Source organism: Eimeria necatrix, genomic scaffold (genome assembly GCF_000499385.1).
Source record: "Eimeria necatrix Houghton genomic scaffold, Enh_scaff115, whole genome shotgun sequence".
In the NCBI taxonomy this organism is placed as follows: Eukaryota; Apicomplexa; class Conoidasida; order Eucoccidiorida; family Eimeriidae; genus Eimeria; species Eimeria necatrix.
Genome location: NW_013654861.1, coordinates 1 through 20,000, shown reverse-complemented (window position 1 = coordinate 20,000; position 20,000 = coordinate 1). Strand labels below are relative to the sequence as shown.

Below are 20,000 nucleotides of genomic sequence, written 5' to 3'. Positions count from 1 at the left end.
TAACTAGAGAGAATAACACCCCAGACAACCAGCCAGCTAGCTAGCTAGCTAGACAGCCGATTAGCTAGCTAGCTGGCTAGACAGCCGATTAGCTAGCTAGCTGGCTAGATAGCCCATTAGCTAGCTAGCTAGCTAGCTGGGCACGTTGCGTATAAGATAAAAGGCATCAGACAGGAGGGGTCAACTTACCTGCATAATGTATTTCTGGTTTGTTGCAAAGCTCTTATTTACTTCTACATTTTATATTTACAGAAGAAACAGAATATGTGGTGGGCCACCAACCCGAGGTGTACGTACACTCCAGAGCCACGCTGTGGTCCTGAATTTACTTTCTTTGTATTTCATTTTTGCTTTTCCTGCGCTGCGGAGTTCAGACAACTGGTTTCAATTGTGGGCTCAATTTTTGAATGTATTTAATTGAATTGAATTTATTTCATTCTTTAATCAGAAATAAATCCTTTTTATTTCTTATTGAGGGGAAAAACGAAAAGGCGGGGCTGCTGGAGTGGCGCCGTCGAGGCACGGGCTCTGCCGCCTGCTGGCCAGAGGGCGTCTGAGAGCTTCTGAGCGGCTCTTCTGTTGAATTTATTTTGAAATCATTTGAATTAAATTAATTTAAATTTAAATTCTTTTCAAAAATTAAGAACGAAGACGGTTTGCAGCTGACAATCGAGATGTTGCTGCTGGTCAAGCCCCCAGCGCATGCGAAGACGCCGCCGCCTCCGCAGGCGGCCTGCTGCAGCAGCAGCAGCTGCTGCAGCTGTTGGGTCTCTGCAGCAGCAATTTGTCCATTTGTTGGATAAATCTACAGGGCAGCAGGCCGTCGCTGCTGCTGCATCGCCATTGTTGCTGCAGCTGCGGCAGCGGCTGCGGCTGCAGCAGCTGCAGCAACACAAGCTGCTGCAGCAGCAGCAGCAGCCGCTGCTGCTGCTGCAGCGCGCACACAGGTACTTCTCCCCCCCTATTTCTTAGCCAATGAGCTTTCCACCTTTTGCAGTTTCAGAGGGCTGGCCTATAGGGCCCCCTTTAAGGATTCCGTCTCCTGGGGGCCCCCCAAAGCCCACAGAAGCAGCAGCGGGTGGGGGGCCCCACACCCCGGGGGCCCCCCCCCCTGCAAGCTGCTCTCCAGGGATCTCCGTAGCTTCCTCCCCTTCTTCTGTTGGTGTTTCTGCTAAACAAGAGCAGCAGCAGCAGCAGCAGCAGCAGCAGCAGCGGAGGGGCCCGGAAGGTGCTGCTGCTGCTGCAGTAGCAGCAGCAGCAGCAGCCGCAAATACCGACACATTAGGAGTGGGCCCGATCGCAGCCCCCGTGCGCGCGGCAGCAGGATCTTCAGTAGCCGCAGCAGCAGCAGGTCCGACTTCATCTCTTTCAGCAGCAGCAGCAGCAGCAGCAGCAGCACCAGGAGCAGCAGCACCTGGAGCAGCAGCAAAACTAACTGCAGCAGTGCGCGAGGCAGCAGCTAAGGTCTTGGCCTCAGCAGCCCCCGCCAGTCCGAGCCCGCCTCGCCGCCCGTCGGCGGCTCCGCCCACAGCGCCAGCAGCAGCAGCAGCTGCTGCAGCAACAGCGCCAGCAGCAGCAGCAGCACCAGCCACAGCGCCAACAGCAGCAGCAGCAGCAGCAGCAGCAGCAGCAACAGCCCCCGCGCCCGAGTGGACCCCCGCCTCTCCGCCGCGGCTGTGGCGGTGGATCTTTGACTTCCTAGACAACCAAATAGCCGCAGCGCCAGCAGCAGCAGCAGTCGCCGGCCAGCAGCAAAGCGGGGATGGCGCAAAGCAGCAGCAGCAGCAGCAGCAGCAGCAGCAGCAGCAGCAGCAGCAGCAGCAGCAGCAGCAGCAGCAGCAGGCTGTGCAGCGCCCGCAAGCGCCGCTGGCAAAAGACCCGCAGGGCCCCCTAGCGCCCGCAGGCCCCCGGGGGCCCCCAGGGCCCACAGCCCCAGGGGCCCCACAGGGGCCCACACAGGGGCCCCTGGGGCCCCCAGCCCCACAGGGGCCCCTGGGGCCCCCAGCCCCACGGGGGCCCCTGGGGCCCCCCGCCCCACAGGGGCCCCTGGGGCCCCATTTGGCACTAGCCCGTGAGGGGCCCCTGGAGCCGCAGGTACTAGGGGGCCCCCCGGGGCCCCGAATGCCTCAGGTGCCCAGGGGGCCCCCGGGGCCTCCTGGTGGATCTGCGGAGATCGAGCAGCAGCAGCAGCAGCAGCAGCAGCAGCAGCAGCAGCAGGGGCTGTCTCTGAGCTCTGCGGCTGTTTTGCCGGGCGCAGCAGCTGCAACGGGAACGCCGGCAGCGAACAGCGACTCGACAGCTGCGACAGTGTCTGCTGCAGCAGCGCCTCCCGCTGCTGCCACTGCTCCAGCAGCAGCAGCAGCAGCAGCAGCAGCAGCAGCAGCAGCAGCAGCGCGCTCGCTGCTGCTGGACTGCGAGGCCCCCTCCAACCCAGGGGGCTCCTCCGCCAGCTGCAGCAGCGCAGACACCTCCAGCTCTTACTTTTCCTGGACCAGTGTGGGTACAGAAGCAGTGTGGGGCCCCACAGGGTCTTTGGGGGGGGCCCCCTGGGGGGCCCCCTGGGGGGCCCCCCTGGGGGCCCTTTTGGGGGCCCCCAGCGGCGGGCTGAACCCTGAAGCCGCCACTTTTGTGGGGCCCCCCGAGGGGGCCCCCCTGGCCTGGGAGCCTGCTGGGAGCAGTTCCGTGAGTGGGCAAGAGGGGCCCTTTGAGGGCCCCTTCGAGGGCCCCTTCGGGGGCCCCTTCGGGGGCCCCCCCGGGGGGCCCCCCGAGGGGCCCCCCGAGGGGGCCCCCGAGGGGGCCCCCGAGGGGGCCCCCGAGGGCCTCCTGGAGGTGGGCCTGGGCCTGGGCCTCGGCGCTGGCCGCCACGTGTCTGCTGCAGTTGTTATTGTGCTGCAGGTTGCTGCAGATTTGCTGCTGTCGGCGCAGCGGCGTTCCGAGCTGCTGCTGTGGCTGCAGAAGAGTCTCAAGTACAAACAGGCCAGCTTCGAGCTCGCCAGCCCCCAAGAGGGGCCCCCGGGGGCCCCCTGGGGGGCCCCCTGGGGGGCCCCCTGGGGGCCCCCCCTGGGGGGCCCCCCGGGGGCCCCCCTAGGGGGCCTCCAGGGGGCCCCTCAAGACATGAGGGGCCCCCAGGACAGCAGGAGCTCCCTAGATAGCTGGAGGGGCCCCTTGTCAGGGGGGCCCCCAGGGGGGGCCCCCCTGGGTACTGCCCCGAGCGACGCAGCTTCAAACCCCAGCAGCTCGACGGCCCAGAGCCTGCTGCTAACCGGAGACTCGGGAGACTGGCCCCCAGGGGCCCCCTGGGGCCCTGCGGGCGGGGGGGGCCCCCGGGGCCCCTGGTGTGCATCCGGGGGCCCCCCCCCGAGTGCGAAGCTGTGGACCTTAGCAGCATATGGCAGTCGACGCAGCCGGAGCTGCGGCTGTCGCGGCTTTGCCAAGACACGCTGCGGACTTTGCTGCAGCACTTGGAGGGGGAAGAGGGGCCCCCAGGGGCCCCAGGGGCAGGGGGGCCCCCCCTGGGGCTGGGGGGGGCCCCCCGGGACTTGGGGGGGGCCCCCCGGGAGTTGGGGGGGGCCCCCCGGGCGCTGGGCGGCCGCCTGGCTGCGGAGGACAGCAGCAGCAGCAGCGGCGGCAGCTTCAGCAAGCTGCTGCAGGGGCTCGAGAGGACGCAGCAGCTGCTGGAGCGGCAGCAGCAGCAGCTCGAAAGCGCTCTGGGGGAGTTCGGGGCCATCGAGGCCTCCTTTGCTGCTGCTGCTGCTGCTGCTGCTGCTGCAAACGCCCAGGCGCCAGCAGCAGCAGCAGCAGCAGCAGCAGTGTCGCCCAGAAAGAGCTTGCTCGGCCAGCCCAAGGGCCCCCTCATGCCCTGCCCCCCACAGTACCCAGGGGGCCCCCAGGGGGGCCCCCCTGGTGCAGCAGGGGGGCCCCCAAGCGGGGCTGGGGGGCCCCCCGAGTGCAGCAGGGCGGACGAGCTGAAGCAGCTGGTGCGGCGGACGCAGCAGGAGGTGTGGCAGCAGCAGCAGCAGCAGCAGGAAGCTCTGAATGCGCTCAACGGGCACCTTTCCGAAGCAAAGTGTCTGCTGCAGCGGCTTGATGCAGTGCAGCAGCAGCTGCAGCAGCGGGCCTGGCTGACGGGCTTTCAGCTGCGGGGGCCCCCGCTGGGGGGCCCCGAGCGGCCGCCGGCGCCGTGGGCGCCGTTCGGGTCTCTTGCTGCTGCTGCTGCTGCTGCGGCTCCGGGTGCAGCAGGAAGACGAAGTTGCTGCTATAAAGATGTGCTACAGAGACCTCGAGGAGCAGCTGGAGGACATGCAGCAGAGTCTGCACGCAATAGCCAGGGCCAAGGAAGAGGCAGCAGCAGCAGCAGCAGCAGCAGCGCCTGCTGCTGCTGCTGCTGCTGCTGCTGCTGCTGGCGTCGACCCTGCAGCTGCAGTCACCGACGACGAAGCCGCTTCGCCGCCCACGCCGCGGACGCCGGCAGCAGCAGCAGCAGCAGCGGCAGAAGCAGCAGCAGCAGCAGCAGCAGCAGCAGGCAAGGCGGAGGCCGGGGAGCTGACGCGCTGCTGCTCCCCTGCTGCTGCGCTGCTGCAGCCAGTCGAAGAGGGCCTCGCCCCCACAGAGGCCCCTGCAGCAGAACAGCCCGTGCTGCTGCTGCTGCGCAGCAAAACTCCCCGCATAGAAATTCGGCAGCGGCCCAGCTTTCAGCCGTACGTACACTGCAGAAGGGGGCCCCGGCCTTTGGTGCAGATCTTCACCACGCGGCACCTCATAATAGACGAGCAGTTCTTGCCTGCTGCTGCTGCTGCTGCTGCAGCACCTGCAGCAGCAGCAGCAGCAGCAGCAGCAGCGGCGGGCGCGCCTGCTGCTGCAGAGGGAGGCCAGGCAGCAGAGCCGCAGGCGCAGCCCCAGCGGGGCTCTGCTGCTGCTGGCGGGGGGCCCCCGCAGCAGCTGCAGCCGCGGGTGGTGGTCTTCACTCCGCGCGAAGAGGGGCCCCCCCCGCCGGGCCTGGGGGGCCCCCCCTGCAGCTGCTGAGCAGAGCAGCAGACAGCGACCGCTCCGTGTGGAGGCCCTACATCTCCGTAGAGTCCACTGAGGACTGGCAGCCCGAGGTGTGCCTGGGGCCCTGGACCTCCGAGGTGACCAGTGGTCACCCCAGTGGTCACATAGTAATTCAGGGGCTGCAGAGGCCCGCGCTGGAGGAGCGGGCCGCCTGGGGCCCCCCCAGCGCGGCCCCCGCCTGAGGCTTGACTTTATTTCATACTTTCCGTCTTTACTTCTTTTTATTTCGTACTTGTGAAAAAAGTGACCCTCTGGTGCTTTCTGCACACTGGGGGGCCCCCCTGGGGCATAGGGGCCCCCGAGGGGCCCCGGAGGGGCCCCCGAGGGGCCCCTGGGCTGGGAGAAGTGCAAAGAGCTGCACAGAAATGCTTCTTAGCAAATCAAAAGCTCTAATAGTTCCAAAAATTAGAAACTCTGCACTCTATGGACAGGGCCAGGGGCCCCACAGAGCCAAACAAAAACACAAAAATGCCTTTTCCTCTAAAGGGCCCTCCATACCTCCCAAGAATTAAAATCTGGAGGCCCCAGGGGGGCCCCGGGGCCCCCTGAGGCCTCGGGGCCCCCCTGGGGGCTGGGGGGCCCCCTGAGCCTGTGGGCCTCCTGGGGCCCTCGGGGCCCCCTGGGGCCTCGGGGGCACCCCGGCGCCTCGGGGGCCCCCCGGGGCATCGGGGGCCCCCTGGGGCCTCGGGGGCCCCCCGGGGTCTTGGGGGCCCCCCGGGGCCTCGGGGGCCCCCTGGGGCCTCGGGATTAGAAGGTGTATTTGGACGAATTTCGGGATTTTGGATTTCATTTTTGGTGCTAAATGGCAAATGCAGATGAAGGCCTCGAGCTGGAGATATGCATGCGGGTCATTTGAACAAAAAAAGAAAAACAAAATTAAAAAAAAAAGAAAATTGATGAAAGATTTTCACGCGAGTAGCAGCACAGCGTCCTGCTCACAGATCTTTTTAGACGCGCAGATGAAATTAATTTCTGAATTTGAAAATGCGAATTTTGAGTGCATAAATGTCTTCCTGTTGCGGTGTACGTACACTCCATGTTATGTGTGCGAAGGCAAGTACATTTTGAAGGCCATTTGCCTTTGTTTTAATTAAGTTCTTTTCTTGCTGCAGCCCTGCTGTTGCTGCTGCTGCTGCTGCTGCTGCTGCTTCTGTTGCTGTTGATTTTGCTGTCTGCAGCGGCTTGCTGCTGAGCCGTCCTTTCGCTTTATTCTGTTTTTTTTTAATTTTAATTTGGATTCTTTCGATTTATTTTCTAATTTAAATTCATCTTCATTTATTTTTGTTTGCTTTTACTTCCCATTATTCGCCTCCCAGCTCCGACTACACCTCGTGCGCCTGTCCGCAGTGTTGCCTGTAGCTGCTCCTCCTTACAATTAATTTATTCATTTCCATTTGCTTTACTTTTATTTATTTTTAATTTAATAAGTTTTTCATTTAGTTTTATTCATTTCTAATTTAATCAGTTTTATCATTTGTCTTATCTCCTCGTGGCCACGAGGAACCCTTTAGCAGTCTTGACTGACGTTTGCACCGCCTGCTGCTGCTGCGCCCAGCAGCAGCAAAACATATGCGCACTCTAACTCTCGCTGCCTCGTAGCAGCAGCAGCAGCAGCAGCTGCTGCTGCTGCCGCTCCTGTAGCTGCTGCAGCAGCGGCAGGAGCAACTCTAAGTTGTCGCAGCAGGCTTGCTGCTGAAGCAGCAGCAACTCTAAAGCGCCGCGGCACCTTCTGCTGCAGCACTAATAGCCTGCTGCAGCAGCACCTGCAGCTGCACTTTCGCTTCAGCGCTTGCTGCAGCTGCAGCTGCTCTGCTGCTAATGCTTTCACAGAAGCAGAGGGTTCTGCTGTTGCAGCAAGCACAGCTGCAGCAAGTGCAGCAGCAGCAAGTGCAGCAGACCTCGCGGTCACGGCTGCTTAATGGGGGGCTGTAGGAACAGCGAAGAAAGCTGCAGCAGCAAGCGCTGCAACAAGAAAAGCAGTGGCGACAGCTGCAGCAGCAACTGCAGCAGCAGCTAAAACTCCGTTGCAGACACCAGAGAGGCCAAGAAGGCCCGTGCTGCTGCCTCCCCTAGGCAGCTCCTGCGGAACGCAGCAGCGCAGCAGCAGCAAAAACTAAAATTGACGCAAAAACAACAGAATCTACGGCGAAGGCCAGCAGCAGCAGCAGCAGCAACAGCAGCAGCAGCAGCAGCAGCAGGGCAGCAGTGCAACACTAGAGACAGTGGCAGAGAGGCTCGCGTATATCGGCAGACACAGCAGCAGCAAAACAGCAGCAGCAGCAGCAGCAGCAGCAGCAAAAAGGGACTTCGAGGCGAACGGACATGGCTTGGGTGGTGATTGTGGCAGCCCATGCGGGGCACTGTCTCGCTTGCTGCAGCAGGCAGCGGATCAGAGGCCGCAGCCGCTGCTGCTGCTGCTGCTGCTGCTGCTGCTGCTGCTGCTGCTGGTCTGTTGCTTCGTCAGAGTTCTTCGCCAGCAAAGACACCAACGCCTCCGTCACCATACACAGAAAACGCGTTATCACTTTCCTGCAGCAGCAGCAGCAGCAGCAGCAGCAGCAGCAGCAACACCGCTAAACTTGCAGCCCTTGACGTAGACGACAGGCTACCTAGACTCTTTGCTCCAAGCCACAAACCCTAAACCCTAAACCCTAAACCCTAAACCCTAATCTCTCACATTTGTCCAGGGTTTGCAGTACCCTCAGCGCGAGGAAGGTGAATTGTTAGGAGCGCAAGAAGACAGGCTCCGCTCTGCAGCAACAACAGCAACAGCAGCAGCAGCAGCAGCAGCAGCAACCCAGCACGTCTTCAGTCCAAAAGATAACACATTCATTAACAGCAGCTGCAGCAGCAGCAGCAGCAGCAGTGCACAGCGGCAGCACTTCATACACGTATCAGTCCGCCGCAAAGCGCACCCACAACCTCCAGCAGCAGCAATAACAGCAGCAGCAATAGCAGCAGCAGCAGCAGCAACAGCAGCAGCAACAGTAACTCACCATGTGGGCCGCCATGGCGACCAGCGAGGCCTGCTGCTGCTGCTGCTGCTGCTGCTGCTGCTGCTGCTGCAGGCCCCAGTCGAGCACATCTAAGAAGCTGCACAAGACAGCTGTGCGGGAAGGCCCCGCAGCCCTTAAGACCCTGAGGACCCCCAGCAGCAAGAAGCAGCAAGTGCTGCTGCGCTCGTGGCCCCCCTGCTGCTGCTGCAGCAGCAAACTGAGCAGGCTGTTCTTGGGCAGCGCAGCAAGTGCTGCTGCTGCTGTCCCCGTCGACCGCATCACCTCCTCGAACAGCCGCAGGCTGCAGTCGTCCGCAGCAGCAGCTGCTGCTGCTGCTGCAGGGGCTCCTGCTGCTGCTGCTGCTGCTGCTGGAGCCCCTGAGGCCCCTTCTATTGCTGCTGCTGCTGCTGCTGCGGAGGGTCCTGCTGCTGCTGCTGCTAGGACAGCGTCCGCGTCTGCAAAGACCTCAAGGAGGGCCTCGGGGCACAGCAGCAGCCCCTGCAGCAGCAAAGAGGTGCAGGCGTCGGTGAGCATGGGCAGCAGCAGCAGCAGCAGCCGCAGGCCCTTGCTGCTGCTGCTGACACTGCTGATGAGCCACTTGGTGCTGCTGCGGCCCTCTGTAACAAGGCTGCTCAGGCCCGGCGGAAGCGCCCCAAGGAACCCTTCTTCCTGCTGCTCCTGCTGCTGCTCCTGCTGCTGCTGCTGCTGCTGCTGCTGCAGCCGCAGGTAGTGCTGCCGCAGCCGCGAGACATACGCAGCAGCAGAGGGGCAAATTGCTGGGGCCCAAAAGTCCAGCAGGAAGGGCATTGGCAGCGGCAAAGAAGTGCAGCAGTGCCGCAGCAGCAGCAGCTCTGCTGCCTGCAGCAGCGTGTGCTGCAGCTGCTGCTGCAGTTGTCCCCGAGCAGCAACGTGGCTCGCTGGACACTCCTGCAGCACCCGCAGCAGCAGCAGCATCAGCAGCAGCTGAGCTGCAACAAGCCAAGCTTTGCGGGCACAAGAGGCCCGAGTTCCAAACCCTAAACCCTAAACCCTAAACCCTAAACCCTAAACCCTCACTAACCTCCAGCTCCCCTTGAAGCGCTGCTGCAGCAAGTCTAATGTCGTGGCAGTCCTCTATGATGGAGTTCAGAGCCAAAGAGCGCTGCAGCAGCGACAGCCCGGGGGCCCCGAGGGCCAACTGCAGCAAACCAGCAGCAGCAGCAGCAGCAGCAGCAGCAACGCTTGCAGCAGAAGCAGCAGGAGAAGCAGCAGCAACAACGCTCGCAGCAGAAGCAACAGAAGCAGCAGCAGCCGACGAGGCGACGAAAAGCAGCAACGACATGCGCCTCTGCAACGCAGCAAACCCCTTAACAGCAGCAGCAGCAGCAGCAGCAGCAGCAGCAGCAGCAGCACGAACCTGTCTAACGAAATCTTGGCCGGGGTGCTTGCTGCGCGCAGCAGCAGCTAAAGTGCTGCCTGCTGCTTTGGGGCCCTCAGGGGGGCCCCCAGGGGGCCCCTCCTCTTGGGGGGGCCCCCTGTCAATATGAATAATGTTTCTGGGGTGCCTAATGGAGGCATAGGCGACTCTGCCAAATTTCTTGTGGACCCCGCTGCTGCTGCTGCTGCTGCTGCTGCTGCTGCTGCTGCTGCTGGGTGTGGCGCTGGCTGCGGCGTTGCTGCTGCTGCTGCTGCCGCTCGCGCCGGAGTCGGCCGTGGCCTCCGCGTCCGGGGACGTTGCGTCCGCAGCAGCCTGCTGCTGCTGCTGCTGCTGCTGCTGCTGCTGCTGCACAGGTGGCTGCAGGCTTGCTGCTGCTTCTGCTGCTGAGAGAGAGCCCAGAAGCCGCTGGTGCATGGCTGAAGAGCTGACTAGGAGGCCCGGCGTGTTGCTGCTGTCCCAGGCTGCTGCTGCTGCTGCTGCTGCTGCTGCTGCAGCAGGAGCAGCAGCAGCCGCCGCGGCCGCGAGGAGGCCCCCCTCGCCGTGCGCGCGGGCGAGCTGCTGGCGCACCTCCGCCTCCAGCTCGCAGCAGCTCCTGCTGCTGCTGCTGCTGCTGCTGCTGCTGCTGCTGCTCTCCTTCTTAGAACCCCACAAACACTTGAAATTCCAACGCCCTGTGTACCGCTGCAGCTCCGGCCGCCGCGAAGTCTGGGCCAGCTGCACCCTAAGGATGACATCGAGGTCGTGCGCAGTCATGAACCCGCTCCCGCTGCTGCTGCTGCTGCTGCTGCTGCTGCTGCTGCTGCTGCTGCTGCTGCTGCTGGTGGCGCTGCTGCTGCCGCTGCCAGCGGCGCTGGTGCTGCTCGCCGTCGGCGGCGGCGTCGTCGACGCCGGGCTGCTGCTGCTCGGGCTGTGCAGGGCCGCCGCGCCGGGGCTGCTGCTGCTGCTGCTGCTGGGCGAGTTAGCAGCAGCAGCAGCAGCAGCAGCAGCAGCAGGGGGGCCCGTGAGGCCCTCCGGCAGCGAACCAAACCAGCGAGTTGCGTCGCTGATTTTGTTTTTAATAATGTAGTCTACTAGAGCTCGGGTCTGCGGGAAAATGGGGGGAGGCCAAATGCTGCTGCTGCTGCTGCTGCTGCTGCTGCTGTTGCTGCTGCGTTCGTTTGCGCTGCTCGGAGACACGCCGTGCTCAACTGCCTTGCTGCCTGTCTTGCTGCTGCTGCTGCTGCTGAGAGCTGCAGCGTCCTGCTGCTTCGGGTGGCGTCGTCCCTTCTCTTGCTGCTGCTGTTGCTGCTGTTGTTGCTGCTGCTTGCGCCTCTGCTGCTGCGTTGGCGGCTGCTGCCCCCGCACACGCTGCTGCTGCTGCTGCTGCTGCTCCCCGTTGCTGCTGCTCTCACCCAGCAGCCAGCCGTGAGCTGCCCCAGCATTCCGGCTTCCTTCAGCACCTCTATGGGCTCCCATTGAGCCTCTTCGTTGCTGCTGCTGCTGCTGCTGCTGCTGCTGTTGCTGCTGCTGCTGCAGCTCCTGTTTTGGTGTGTAGTTGCTTGTCGCGTTCTCTCTCTCGAAGCCACTTAGCCATTGCTGCTGCTGCTGCTGCTGCCGCTGTTGCTGCTGTAGCAGCTGCTGCTCCAGCGCCTCGTGCTGCAGCACAGGGTCTTGCTGCGGCTGCTGCTGCTGGGGAGCTGCTGCTGCACCGCCCCCAAGGCTGCCGAGGGCACCGTGCCGCTGCTTCTGTTGCAGCAGCAGCAGCTGCTGCACTTGCTGCTGCTGCTGCTGCTGCTGCTGGTCGAGAAGGGATTTGTTCCACAGATCATCTGGGTTGTCCCAGCCCGGCGGGGGAGGCGCAGCAGCAGCAGCAGCACTTTGCTGCAGCTGCTGCAGTTGCGCCTGAACCTCTGCACCCTGTGCAGCAGCACGAAGACCCACAGCAGCAGCAGCAGCAGCAGCAGCAGCAGGGTAATCTCCTTGCGGCGTCTCCAGCAGGTCCGAGCCAGCCCCCCCGCTGCTGCTGCGCTGCCACTGAAGGGGGGCCCCCACAGGGGCCCCCACGGGGGCCCCCACGGGGGCCCCCATAGGGGCCCCCATGGGGGCCCCCATGGGGGCCCCCACAGGGGGCCCCCCGCCTCCGGAGTCAGTGATGAGGACCGCTGGGTCTCTGCTGAGAGCCGCTGCTGCTGCTGCTGCTGCTGCCTGCCGCTGCTGCTGCTGCTGCTGCAGTGAAACGCCGTCAAAACCTGGCGGAGGGTAATGCATTTTGCTGCTGAGCCCCGCGAGCAAAGAATGAAGAGGGGGGCCCCCGGGGGGCCCCTCAGGGGGGCCCCCCGGGGAGAGGCAGCGGCCCTGCCCGTGAGGCAGCAGAGTGTCTGCTGCTGCTGCTGCTGCTGCTGCTGCTGCTGCTGCTGTTGCTGCTGAGTTGCTGACGCGCTGCTGGTGGTACGCGTGCTGCTGAAGCTGCTGCAGTTCCTGCCGCTGAAGCTGCCTCAGCTGCTGCTGCTGCAGGTGCTGCTGTTCCAGCTGCTGCTGCTGCTGCTTCAAGTGCTGCTGCTCCAACTGCTGCTGCTGCTGCAGGTGCTGCTGCTGCTGCTGCTGCAGGTCCTGCAGGTGCATCGTGGAGGCGAAAGGGTCGCCCGCAGCGCCTGAATGGAGGGCGCCAAACTCGCTGTTGCTGCTGCTGCTGCTGCTGCCAGCAGCAGCAGCAGCAGCAGCAGCAGGCAGCTCCGGCTCCAGCGACTCCAGCAGCACTTCCACAGGCTGCCCTCTGATGTCAGTGCTGAAGAAGGCCGGCAGCTCTGTGACCTGCAAGGAAGCAGCAGCAAACTAGACAAGCTAGCCAAATGCTGCTGCTGCTGCTGCTGCTGCTGCAGCTGCTGCTGCTGCTTTACTGCAGCAGCAGCAAGGATTCGCGCAGCGGAGTGCCGGTAGCGGGGGCAAGAAAGCCCTTCAGCTGGCAGCAGCAAAAGCCGCAGCAACGCCAGCGCACATTCAGCAGCGGCAGCAGCAGAAGAGGCAGCAGCAGCAACAGCAGCAGCAGCAGCAAGAGCAGCAGCAGCAGCAGCAGCAGAAGTGGTCCTTACCTGGTTTGGAGGTTCATTCCTTTTGTGGAGGCCGGCTGGAGAGCCAAACCTGTCATGCTGCTGCTGCACGTCCTGCTGCTGCAGCCGCCGTTGCTGCTGTTGCTGCTGCTGTTGCTGCAGCTGCTGCTGCTGCTTCTGTAACTCGAACTCCTTGTACTGCGCCTCGTCGGGCTCCCAGTCGTCTCCTGAAGCAGCAGCAGCAGCAGCAGCAGCAGCAGCAGCAGCAAACGCCGAAACAAAAAATTATGAAGGAAGCAGCAGCAGCTGCAGAGCAGCAGCACAAGGAAACGACAGCAGCAACACGGAGAAACAAAAGGCGTCCTCTACCAGCTGCTGCAAGGCCCAGCTGCCACAGCGAATTTTGCTGCTGCTGCTGCTGCTGCTGCTGCTGCTGCTGCTGCTGCTGCAGCTCACCGACGGGAATGTCGAAGTCAAATGTCTCGGCATTGTGCGCGTCTGCTGCTGCATCCATTTTGCTGTCAGCACCCCACGAGTGCTCTGAGTGGGCCTCTGTACCCCCCAGGGGGGCCCCCCAAGGGGCCCCCAGCCCCCGGGGGCCCCCGGGGCCCCCGGGGGCCCCCGGGGATCCCAGCGGCCTCCTAGAGCGCTGCCCTAGGGGCCCCCGGGGCCCCTGGGGCCTCCCTCTGCTGCTGGGTCGCTTCATCCGCCTGCGGCTGGCCTTTTGCTGCAGCAGCTGCAGCAGCTCATCGTACGGAGGGGCGGGCTGCTGCTGCAGGTGTATCAACAGCCCGCGGGGAAGAAGGGAAGGCCGGGAGCAGCAAACCGCGGCGCTGCAGCCGGGGGCGCCGCTGCAGCTGCAGCAGAAGCTGCAGCAGCAGCTGCAGCAGCAGCTGCAGCGGCAGCTGCAGCGGCAGGAAAGCCAGCGGCGCCCACCCTGGCACGCAGGCCGAGGCCCCGCGCTTAGAAGAAGCAGCAGCAGAGCTAAAAAGAAGTAATTTAAGTGGATAATAAAGCGAGAGAAATCCAATTAACTGCTTCCGCTTGCCCGTTTCCCTGCGTCGCTGCCTTCTGGCGCCCCGGCGCGCAGCGCTGGGGGCCGCAGCAGCAGCAGCAGCAGCAGCCGTCAGGTGTACAGACAGTGTCTGCTCTGCGGCTAATTAATAAAACAAAAACAAGAAACGTTTCACCTAACAGTGCTGTTGCGCATCGTAGGGACCCGCAGCATCATTGCACGCTATGCTTTGCTGCTGCTGCTGCCGCTGCTGCTGCTCGGGCTGGCAGCGCGAGGGCTGTCTGGCAGCTGCATGCAGCAAACGGCAACAGCAGCAAACCCCGGCCTTTCTATTTATGAATTTTATTTGTTTTTACTTGCACACAATCAACTCCTCAAAGACCTGCAAGTTGCGCCGCAGGCGGCCGCCGCCTGCAGCTCTCGCCGCGGCGTTTGCAGGCGAGCAGCAGCAGCAGCAGCAGCAGCAGCAGCAGCAGCGGCAGAGAAGAGGACAGGCTCTGCTGCTATTCAAATTTTCTGAGGCGGCTCTCTTTCCGAGGGCGGCAATTGCATTGCAAAGCGACCGGAACAGCAGCAGCCGTGCTGCTGCTGCTGTTGCTGCTGCTGCAGCTGCAGCTGCTCTTGCCATGCTTGCTGCTGCGTGAACGCTCCTTCTGGGCCGCCTAACGGCACCGCTGATGGACTTGCTGCCGGCACTGCTGCTGATCTTGCTGCTGCTGCTGCTGGCATTGCTGCTGCTGCTGCTGACCGTGATGTTGCTGCTGCTGTTCTCATTGCAGCTGCAGCAACCAGCATTGCAGCGATTGCCTGCAGATTCCGGAGCCATCCACAGCTCCTAGCTGCACCTAGCTGCAGGAAGCAGCAATTAGCTGCAGCAGCAGCAATTAGCTGCAGCAGCAGCAATTAGCTGCAGCAGCAGCAATTAGCTGCAGCAGCAGCAATTAGCCTCAGCAGCAGCAATTAGCCGCAGCAGCAGCAATTAGCTGCAGCAGCAGCAATTAGCTGCAGCAGCAACAGCAATTAGCAGCAGCAGCAGCAGCAATTAGCAGCAGCAGCAGCAGCAATTAGCTGCAGCAGCAGCAGCTAGCTCCAGTCGCAGCTAGCTGCGGCTAGCGCCTCAAGGAGCTGCCGGGCATATGAAGTACGCGAGATTGGCAGATCTGCCAGGCTGCTGCTGCTGCTGCTGTTGCTGCTGCTGCTGCGCCAGCAGCAATAGCAGCAGCAGCAGCAGCAGCAGCTCTTGGCGACCGTTAGGCTTTCCGTATTGTTTCTTGCTGCTGCAGCAGCAAAGGAAGGCCGCGCTGCTGCTTCTGCAGCAGAAAGCAGCAGACACAGCAGCTAGGCAGAAACTCTAAACCCTAAACCCTAAACCCTAAACCCTCGATAGGGAGCTCGCGTTGCGCTGAGCTGCTTCAGGCCTGGCCAGCTGCTGCTGCCAGCAGCTGCTGCCACTAGCTGCTGCTGCCACTTGCTGCTGCCAGCTGCTGCTGCAGCTTGCTGCTGCAGCTGCTGCAGCTAGCCAACAAGCAAAAGATCCCGTGAGAGCAGCAGCTGCTCGCTGCGGCCTAAGAACTGGAGCAGCAACAGCAACACCGAAAAACGCCGCTGGAGCAGCAGCAGCAGCAGCAACAGCAGCAGCAGCAGCAGCAACAGCAGCAGCAGCAACAGCAGCAGCAGCAACAGCAGCAGCAGCAACAGCAGCAGCAGCAACAGCAAGGAAGCAAAAGACATGTAAGCAAACCAGAAGAAACAAAAAATGTAAATTTAAATAAATAAAACCTTTTTAGCTGCTGCGGAATATATCTGACAAGCAGCAGCAAAAGGGAACTCTCGAGCTCAGTGCCCGCTTTGCTGCCCGCTGCAGCAGCAGCACCTGCAGCAGCAGCCTGTAACAGCAGCAGGACGAACTGCAGCAACAACTTCCGCAGCAGCAGCAGCCCAAGCAGCTGCGGCGGCGCGAACAATCAGCAGCAGCAGCAGCAGCAGCAGCAGCAGCGTAGAAAGCAGCACAAGCAGCAACAGCAGCGCCTGAGACAGCAGCAGCAGCACCCAGAGAAGCAGCACCTATGATCTCAGCGATAATAGCACACTGCAGCACCGGAACGAATAGCAGCAGCAGCAGCAGCAGCAGCAGCTGCTGCTGCTGCTGCTGTTGCTGCTGCACCCACGGGAGTTCCAGGCGAAGTGGCTACTTCTCTGCGAGAAGCAAGCAGCAGGAGGTTAGTACAGAACTGAGCAGCACCAAATGCAGCAGCTGCTGCAGCAGCTGCTGCTGCAGCTGCTGCAGCAGCAGCTGCAGCAGCAGCACCTGCTGCAGTAGCGGCAACTGCTGCAGCAAGTGATGCAGCGCCTGCTGCAGCAGCAGCCCTCTTGCTGCTGATGAATCATGTCTTGGGTCCCATAGCCATTCTCAGAGCAAGGATAACAACTAAGAGTTGCGTGGGGCACCTCCAGCAGCCGCCAGGCCTCAGGCCCTACAGGATACATCATAAGACACTATGGACCCAGACGCGCAGCAGCTGCTGCAAAGGATGCAACACCGCAGCAGCAACCACTCCCCACACTCGACGCAGCAGCAGCAGCAGCAGCAGCAGCAGCAGCAGCAGCGCGGCCACAGGGAATGCAGACTGCATAAGACACAACTGATTATGCACAAAACACGCTCTCGTGAGGACAAAAAAACCAACTTGAGGATCAAAACGCCAGCACAGCAGCAGCAGCAGCAGCAGCAGCACTCTGCTCCAGCAGCATCACGCAGCAGCAGCAAAACCAGGAGCAGCACGAAAAGCAGCAGCAGCAACAGCAACACCAACACTTCGAACGGAGAAAGAAAAAAGACAAAAGAAACAAAGAGCATTTCTGTGATGCAGATGCTGCTCCTACCCCACTGCAGATGCTGCTGCTGCTGCTACAGGTTGTGAATCAGGGGCTGCTGCTGCTGCTGCTGCTGCTGCTGCTGCTGCCGCTGCTGGGTCATTGACACCGGGTGCTCAAGACAGCCGCGGGAGCAGCAGCAGATCCTGGCGCTCCGGAGTTGCTGGTTAATTTCATTGTTTGCTTCTTTATTTGTGTTTCATTTTTTGTGTTGCTGCTGCGGTGTTGCAGCTGCAACCTTAGGAAGACAGTAGCAGCAGCAGCAGCAACAGCAGCAGCAGCAGCAGCTGCTGCTGCTGCGGTTCCTGCGTCACCGGCGGCTCCCGTTCTTCCTGCTGTTCCTGGAGCCCAACTTTCTGCACATATGCTGCAACGGGAGCCGACTTCGCAGCAGCAGCAGTAACAACAGCAGCAGCAGCGGCGATTCCTGCTGCTGCAGCAGCAGCAGCAGCAGCTAGCGGCGCCGAGGCTCTGCAGCCACACACCTGCAGCAGCCTGCAGCTAAAAGGCCCTTAGGAACAGGTGTACTTGCTGTCCCATTATCTCTGCTGCCGTTGCTGCTGCTGTTGCTGTTGTTGCTGCCGCGTTGCTGCTGCTGTTGCTGCAGTCACGTCTGCCAACCTTCCCTCTGCAGCAGCAGCGGCAGTGTCAGCAGGAGCAGCCTAAGGAGGAGCAGCAGCGAAGCAGCATCAGCTGCTGCCCGGGCCTCAGCAGCAGCAGGCGCAGCAGCAGCAGCAACGCCGCCGCAGCCCAGCAGCAGCAGCAGCAGCAGCAGCAGCAGCAGCAGCAGCAGCAGCAGCAGCAGGGGGCAATGGGCTCCGTAGCCTCGGGGCCCTTGGCGCCCGCAGACGTGGGGGCCCTCACCCCCGCCTGCCGCGAGCGGCTGCTGGAGCAGCAGGGGATTGCTGCAGCAGCAGCAGGAGGTCCTGCTGCTGCTGCTCTGGTGGTGCAGCAGCTGCTGGGGATGGGGGAGGAGGGCGACGGCCGTGCTGCGCTGTACAACTTCTTTGCTGGCAGCAGGTGGGCTGCTGCGCTGCAGCAGCCGCCAGATGCAGCAGCAGCAGCAGCAGCAGCAGCAGCAGACCCCCAGCTGCTGCAGCGCGAGCAGGAAGCCCTGCAGCGGCTCGCGCGGCAGCAGCAGGAAGAAGAAGAGCTGGACGCGCTGTGCGCAGCAGCAGCAGCAGCAGCAGTCAGCTCCCCAGAAGCAGCAGCAGCGCTCAAGCTGCCAGCAGCAGCAGCAGAAGTTCCAGAGGCGCAGGTAGCGTACGTTCAACCCACAGGGACACTAACAGCAGCAGCAGCAGCAGCAGCAGCTGCTGCTGCTGCTGCTGCTGACGCAACGGGGCCCCGCCGCGTCTGCTCTGGCTGCCTGCAGCAGCAGCAGGCGCTGCAGGTAGCAGCAGCACCTGCTGCGCTGCTAGCGGAGGGGCCCCACGGCAGCGAGGCCCCCAACGTGTTAGGTTTGGTCTATGATGGGCCCCCCAGCAGCAGCAGCAGCAGCAGCAGCAGCAGCAGCAGCAGGAGCGTTGGGGAGTTGAAGGAGCAGCAGAAGCAGCAGCAGCAGCACAGCGGCAGCAGCAACTCGACCGCCACCCCCCTGGGCCTCAGCAGGAGCTGCAGCAAGGCCTCACTGGCCTCCAGCAGCAGCGCAGCAACGGACGGCGAAGAGGAGCAGCAGCTGCTGCAGCAACTGCTGCAGCAGCAGCTGCAGCAGCATGCAGCAGCAGCAGCGCCCCTCCACGGCGCCGTAGTGTACGAGGTGCCGAGACACCGCAGGGGCGGGCCTCGCCAGCGCAGCAAAAAGCACCCGAAGCAGTCCAGGAAGCAGCAGCAGCAGCAGCAGCAGCAGCAGCAGCAGCAGGAAGAACAGCCCGGCAGCGGACGCAGGGTGGTGGTCTCCGCAGAGCGCCTGCAGCGCTGCAGCCCGCAGCAGCAGCAGCAGCAGCACCAGCAGCAGCAGCAGCAGCAGCAGCAGCGCGAGGCCTCCCCGCCTCCTGCCACCCTGCGCATGGACTCGCAGCAACTCAGCTTCGATGAGGCCCACTTCGACTTCTTGGCTTCCAAGCCGGTCCCACAGCAGCAGCAGCAGCAGCAGCAGCAACAGCAGCAGCAGCAGCAGCAGCTGCAGCGGCAGCGCAGCAGCAGCAGCAGCAGCTACTTCAGGACCTCCACCTTTCAGCGCACAGCGCAGTCGTGGGTGCCGCATGCTGCTGCTGCTGTCGGCGCTGTGCGCGAGAAGCACCGCAGCGGGGAGCAGCAGCAGCAGCAGCAGCAGCAGCAGCAGCAGCAGCAGCAAAAGGAAGGCCCTGCAAATTGGTGGATGGACATACAGAAGACCTTCTCGAGCATATTCACCCCGGGTCAGGAGAACGGTGGTGCTGCTGCTGCTGCTGCATCTGCAGCAACAGCAGCAGCAGGAGGCAACGAGCAGCAGCAACTGCATGCTGCAGCGGCAGGTGCGGCTTTTTCCGCGCAGCAGCAGGCGCCCACAGCAGCAACAAAAGCAGCAGCAGCAGCAACAGCAGCAGCAGCAGCAGCAGCAGCAGCCGGAGCACTAAAAATTGTGTTTCCCAGTGTCTTTGCTGCTCTGCTGCATCCGTAGGCGCATCAGCAGGAGCTGCAGCCACAGCAGCAGCAGCAGCAGCAGCAGCAGCAGCAGCAGCAGCGCCGCTGCTGAAGGCCCCTCTCGGCTTCTCTTTCTCCCCTGCGGGCCTCTTAGCCCCATATCACTTTGGAGTTTTGAGTTTCCTTTGCGAAGCAAATGTAGTGAACCAATACACTCCCCTTGCAGGTAATCTGCTGCTGCTGCTGCTGCTGCTGCTGCTGCTGCTGCTGCTGCTACAGGTCCTAGTGCCGCTTCTGCAGGCCTTGTTGTTGCAGCTGCTGCTGCTGCTGCTGCTGCCGTAGCGATGGCTGTGCACTGTAGCTTCTAAGGGTCAGAATGCTGCTGCAAGCAGCTGTTGAATGCTGCTGCAGCAGTTGCTGTTGCTGCTGCTGCACTGTGAGCCCCTCCCCGTCTGCCCCGCGCCTGCTGCACAAGCTGCTGTTGCTGTTGCTGTTGCTGCTGCTGCTGCTGCTGCAGGAGCCTCGGCGGGGGCTTTAGCTGCTGTTTTGGGGGGTCTGCGTCTTCGCTTTTCGACTTCCATTTCTTCAATGAAGAGAATGGGTGCGGACCTGAGAGCAGCAGGTGCGTCCCAGCTCTTGCTGCTGCTGCTGCTGCTGCTGCTGCTGCTGCTGCAGTTGCTTGAGTGCTGCATGCAGCGGCAAGCGAGTAGCCTTCGCCGGGGATCGCCTGGGATCGCCTGGAATCGCCTTGCCTAATGCCCTTCCCCGCTTCTGCTGCTGCTTCTGCTGCTGCTGCTGCTGCTGCTGCTGCTGCTGCTGCTGCTGCTGTTAGGCACTGCACACCGGCTGGCGTCAGTGCTGAAGCGGGAGCTGCGGGCGACGCTGCCGGAAGACGCCGCCGAAGTTCTGGGCCAGCGTCCCGGAGATGTGACAGTAACCTACACCACCGTAAGCCGCAGCAGCAGCAGCAGCAGCAGCAGCAGCACCCACAGCAGCAGCAGCAGCAGCAGCAGCCACAGCCACAGCAGCCCCAGCAGCAGCAGCACAGCAAGCCCCCT

At 62.6% G+C, this 20,000-nt stretch overlaps 3 protein-coding genes across 3 annotated transcripts; 2 read left to right on the top strand and 1 right to left on the bottom strand.

The window, feature by feature from the left end:
• Nucleotides 1-975: 975 nt before the first annotated feature.
• Nucleotides 976-5,022, top strand: ENH_00005460 (hypothetical protein, conserved; the record flags this gene model as incomplete). Its single annotated transcript, XM_013584019.1, has 3 exons — nucleotides 976-3,167; nucleotides 3,386-4,189; nucleotides 4,275-5,022. 3 exons carry the CDS (start codon nucleotides 976-978, stop codon nucleotides 5,020-5,022), a joined length of 3,744 nt encoding a protein of 1,247 aa, XP_013439473.1.
• A 2,040-nt stretch (nucleotides 5,023-7,062) lies between these two features.
• On the bottom strand, nucleotides 7,063-13,002 carry ENH_00005450 (hypothetical protein, conserved; the record flags this gene model as incomplete). The annotated part of the gene is made up of 8 exons (XM_013584018.1): nucleotides 7,063-7,129; nucleotides 7,372-7,578; nucleotides 7,727-7,800; nucleotides 8,046-8,972; nucleotides 9,106-9,222; nucleotides 9,442-12,252; nucleotides 12,531-12,715; nucleotides 12,945-13,002. 8 exons carry the CDS (start codon nucleotides 13,000-13,002, stop codon nucleotides 7,063-7,065), a joined length of 4,446 nt encoding a protein of 1,481 aa, XP_013439472.1.
• Nucleotides 13,003-16,034: 3,032 nt separating this feature from the next.
• ENH_00005440 (hypothetical protein) lies at nucleotides 16,035-19,890 on the top strand (the record flags this gene model as incomplete). The annotated part of the gene is made up of 5 exons (XM_013584017.1): nucleotides 16,035-16,364; nucleotides 16,985-18,833; nucleotides 18,980-19,168; nucleotides 19,460-19,564; nucleotides 19,775-19,890. Coding segments are annotated over 5 exons (2,589 nt in total), but the record flags the coding sequence as incomplete, so codon positions are not given.
• Between the last annotated feature and the right edge of the window lie 110 nt (nucleotides 19,891-20,000).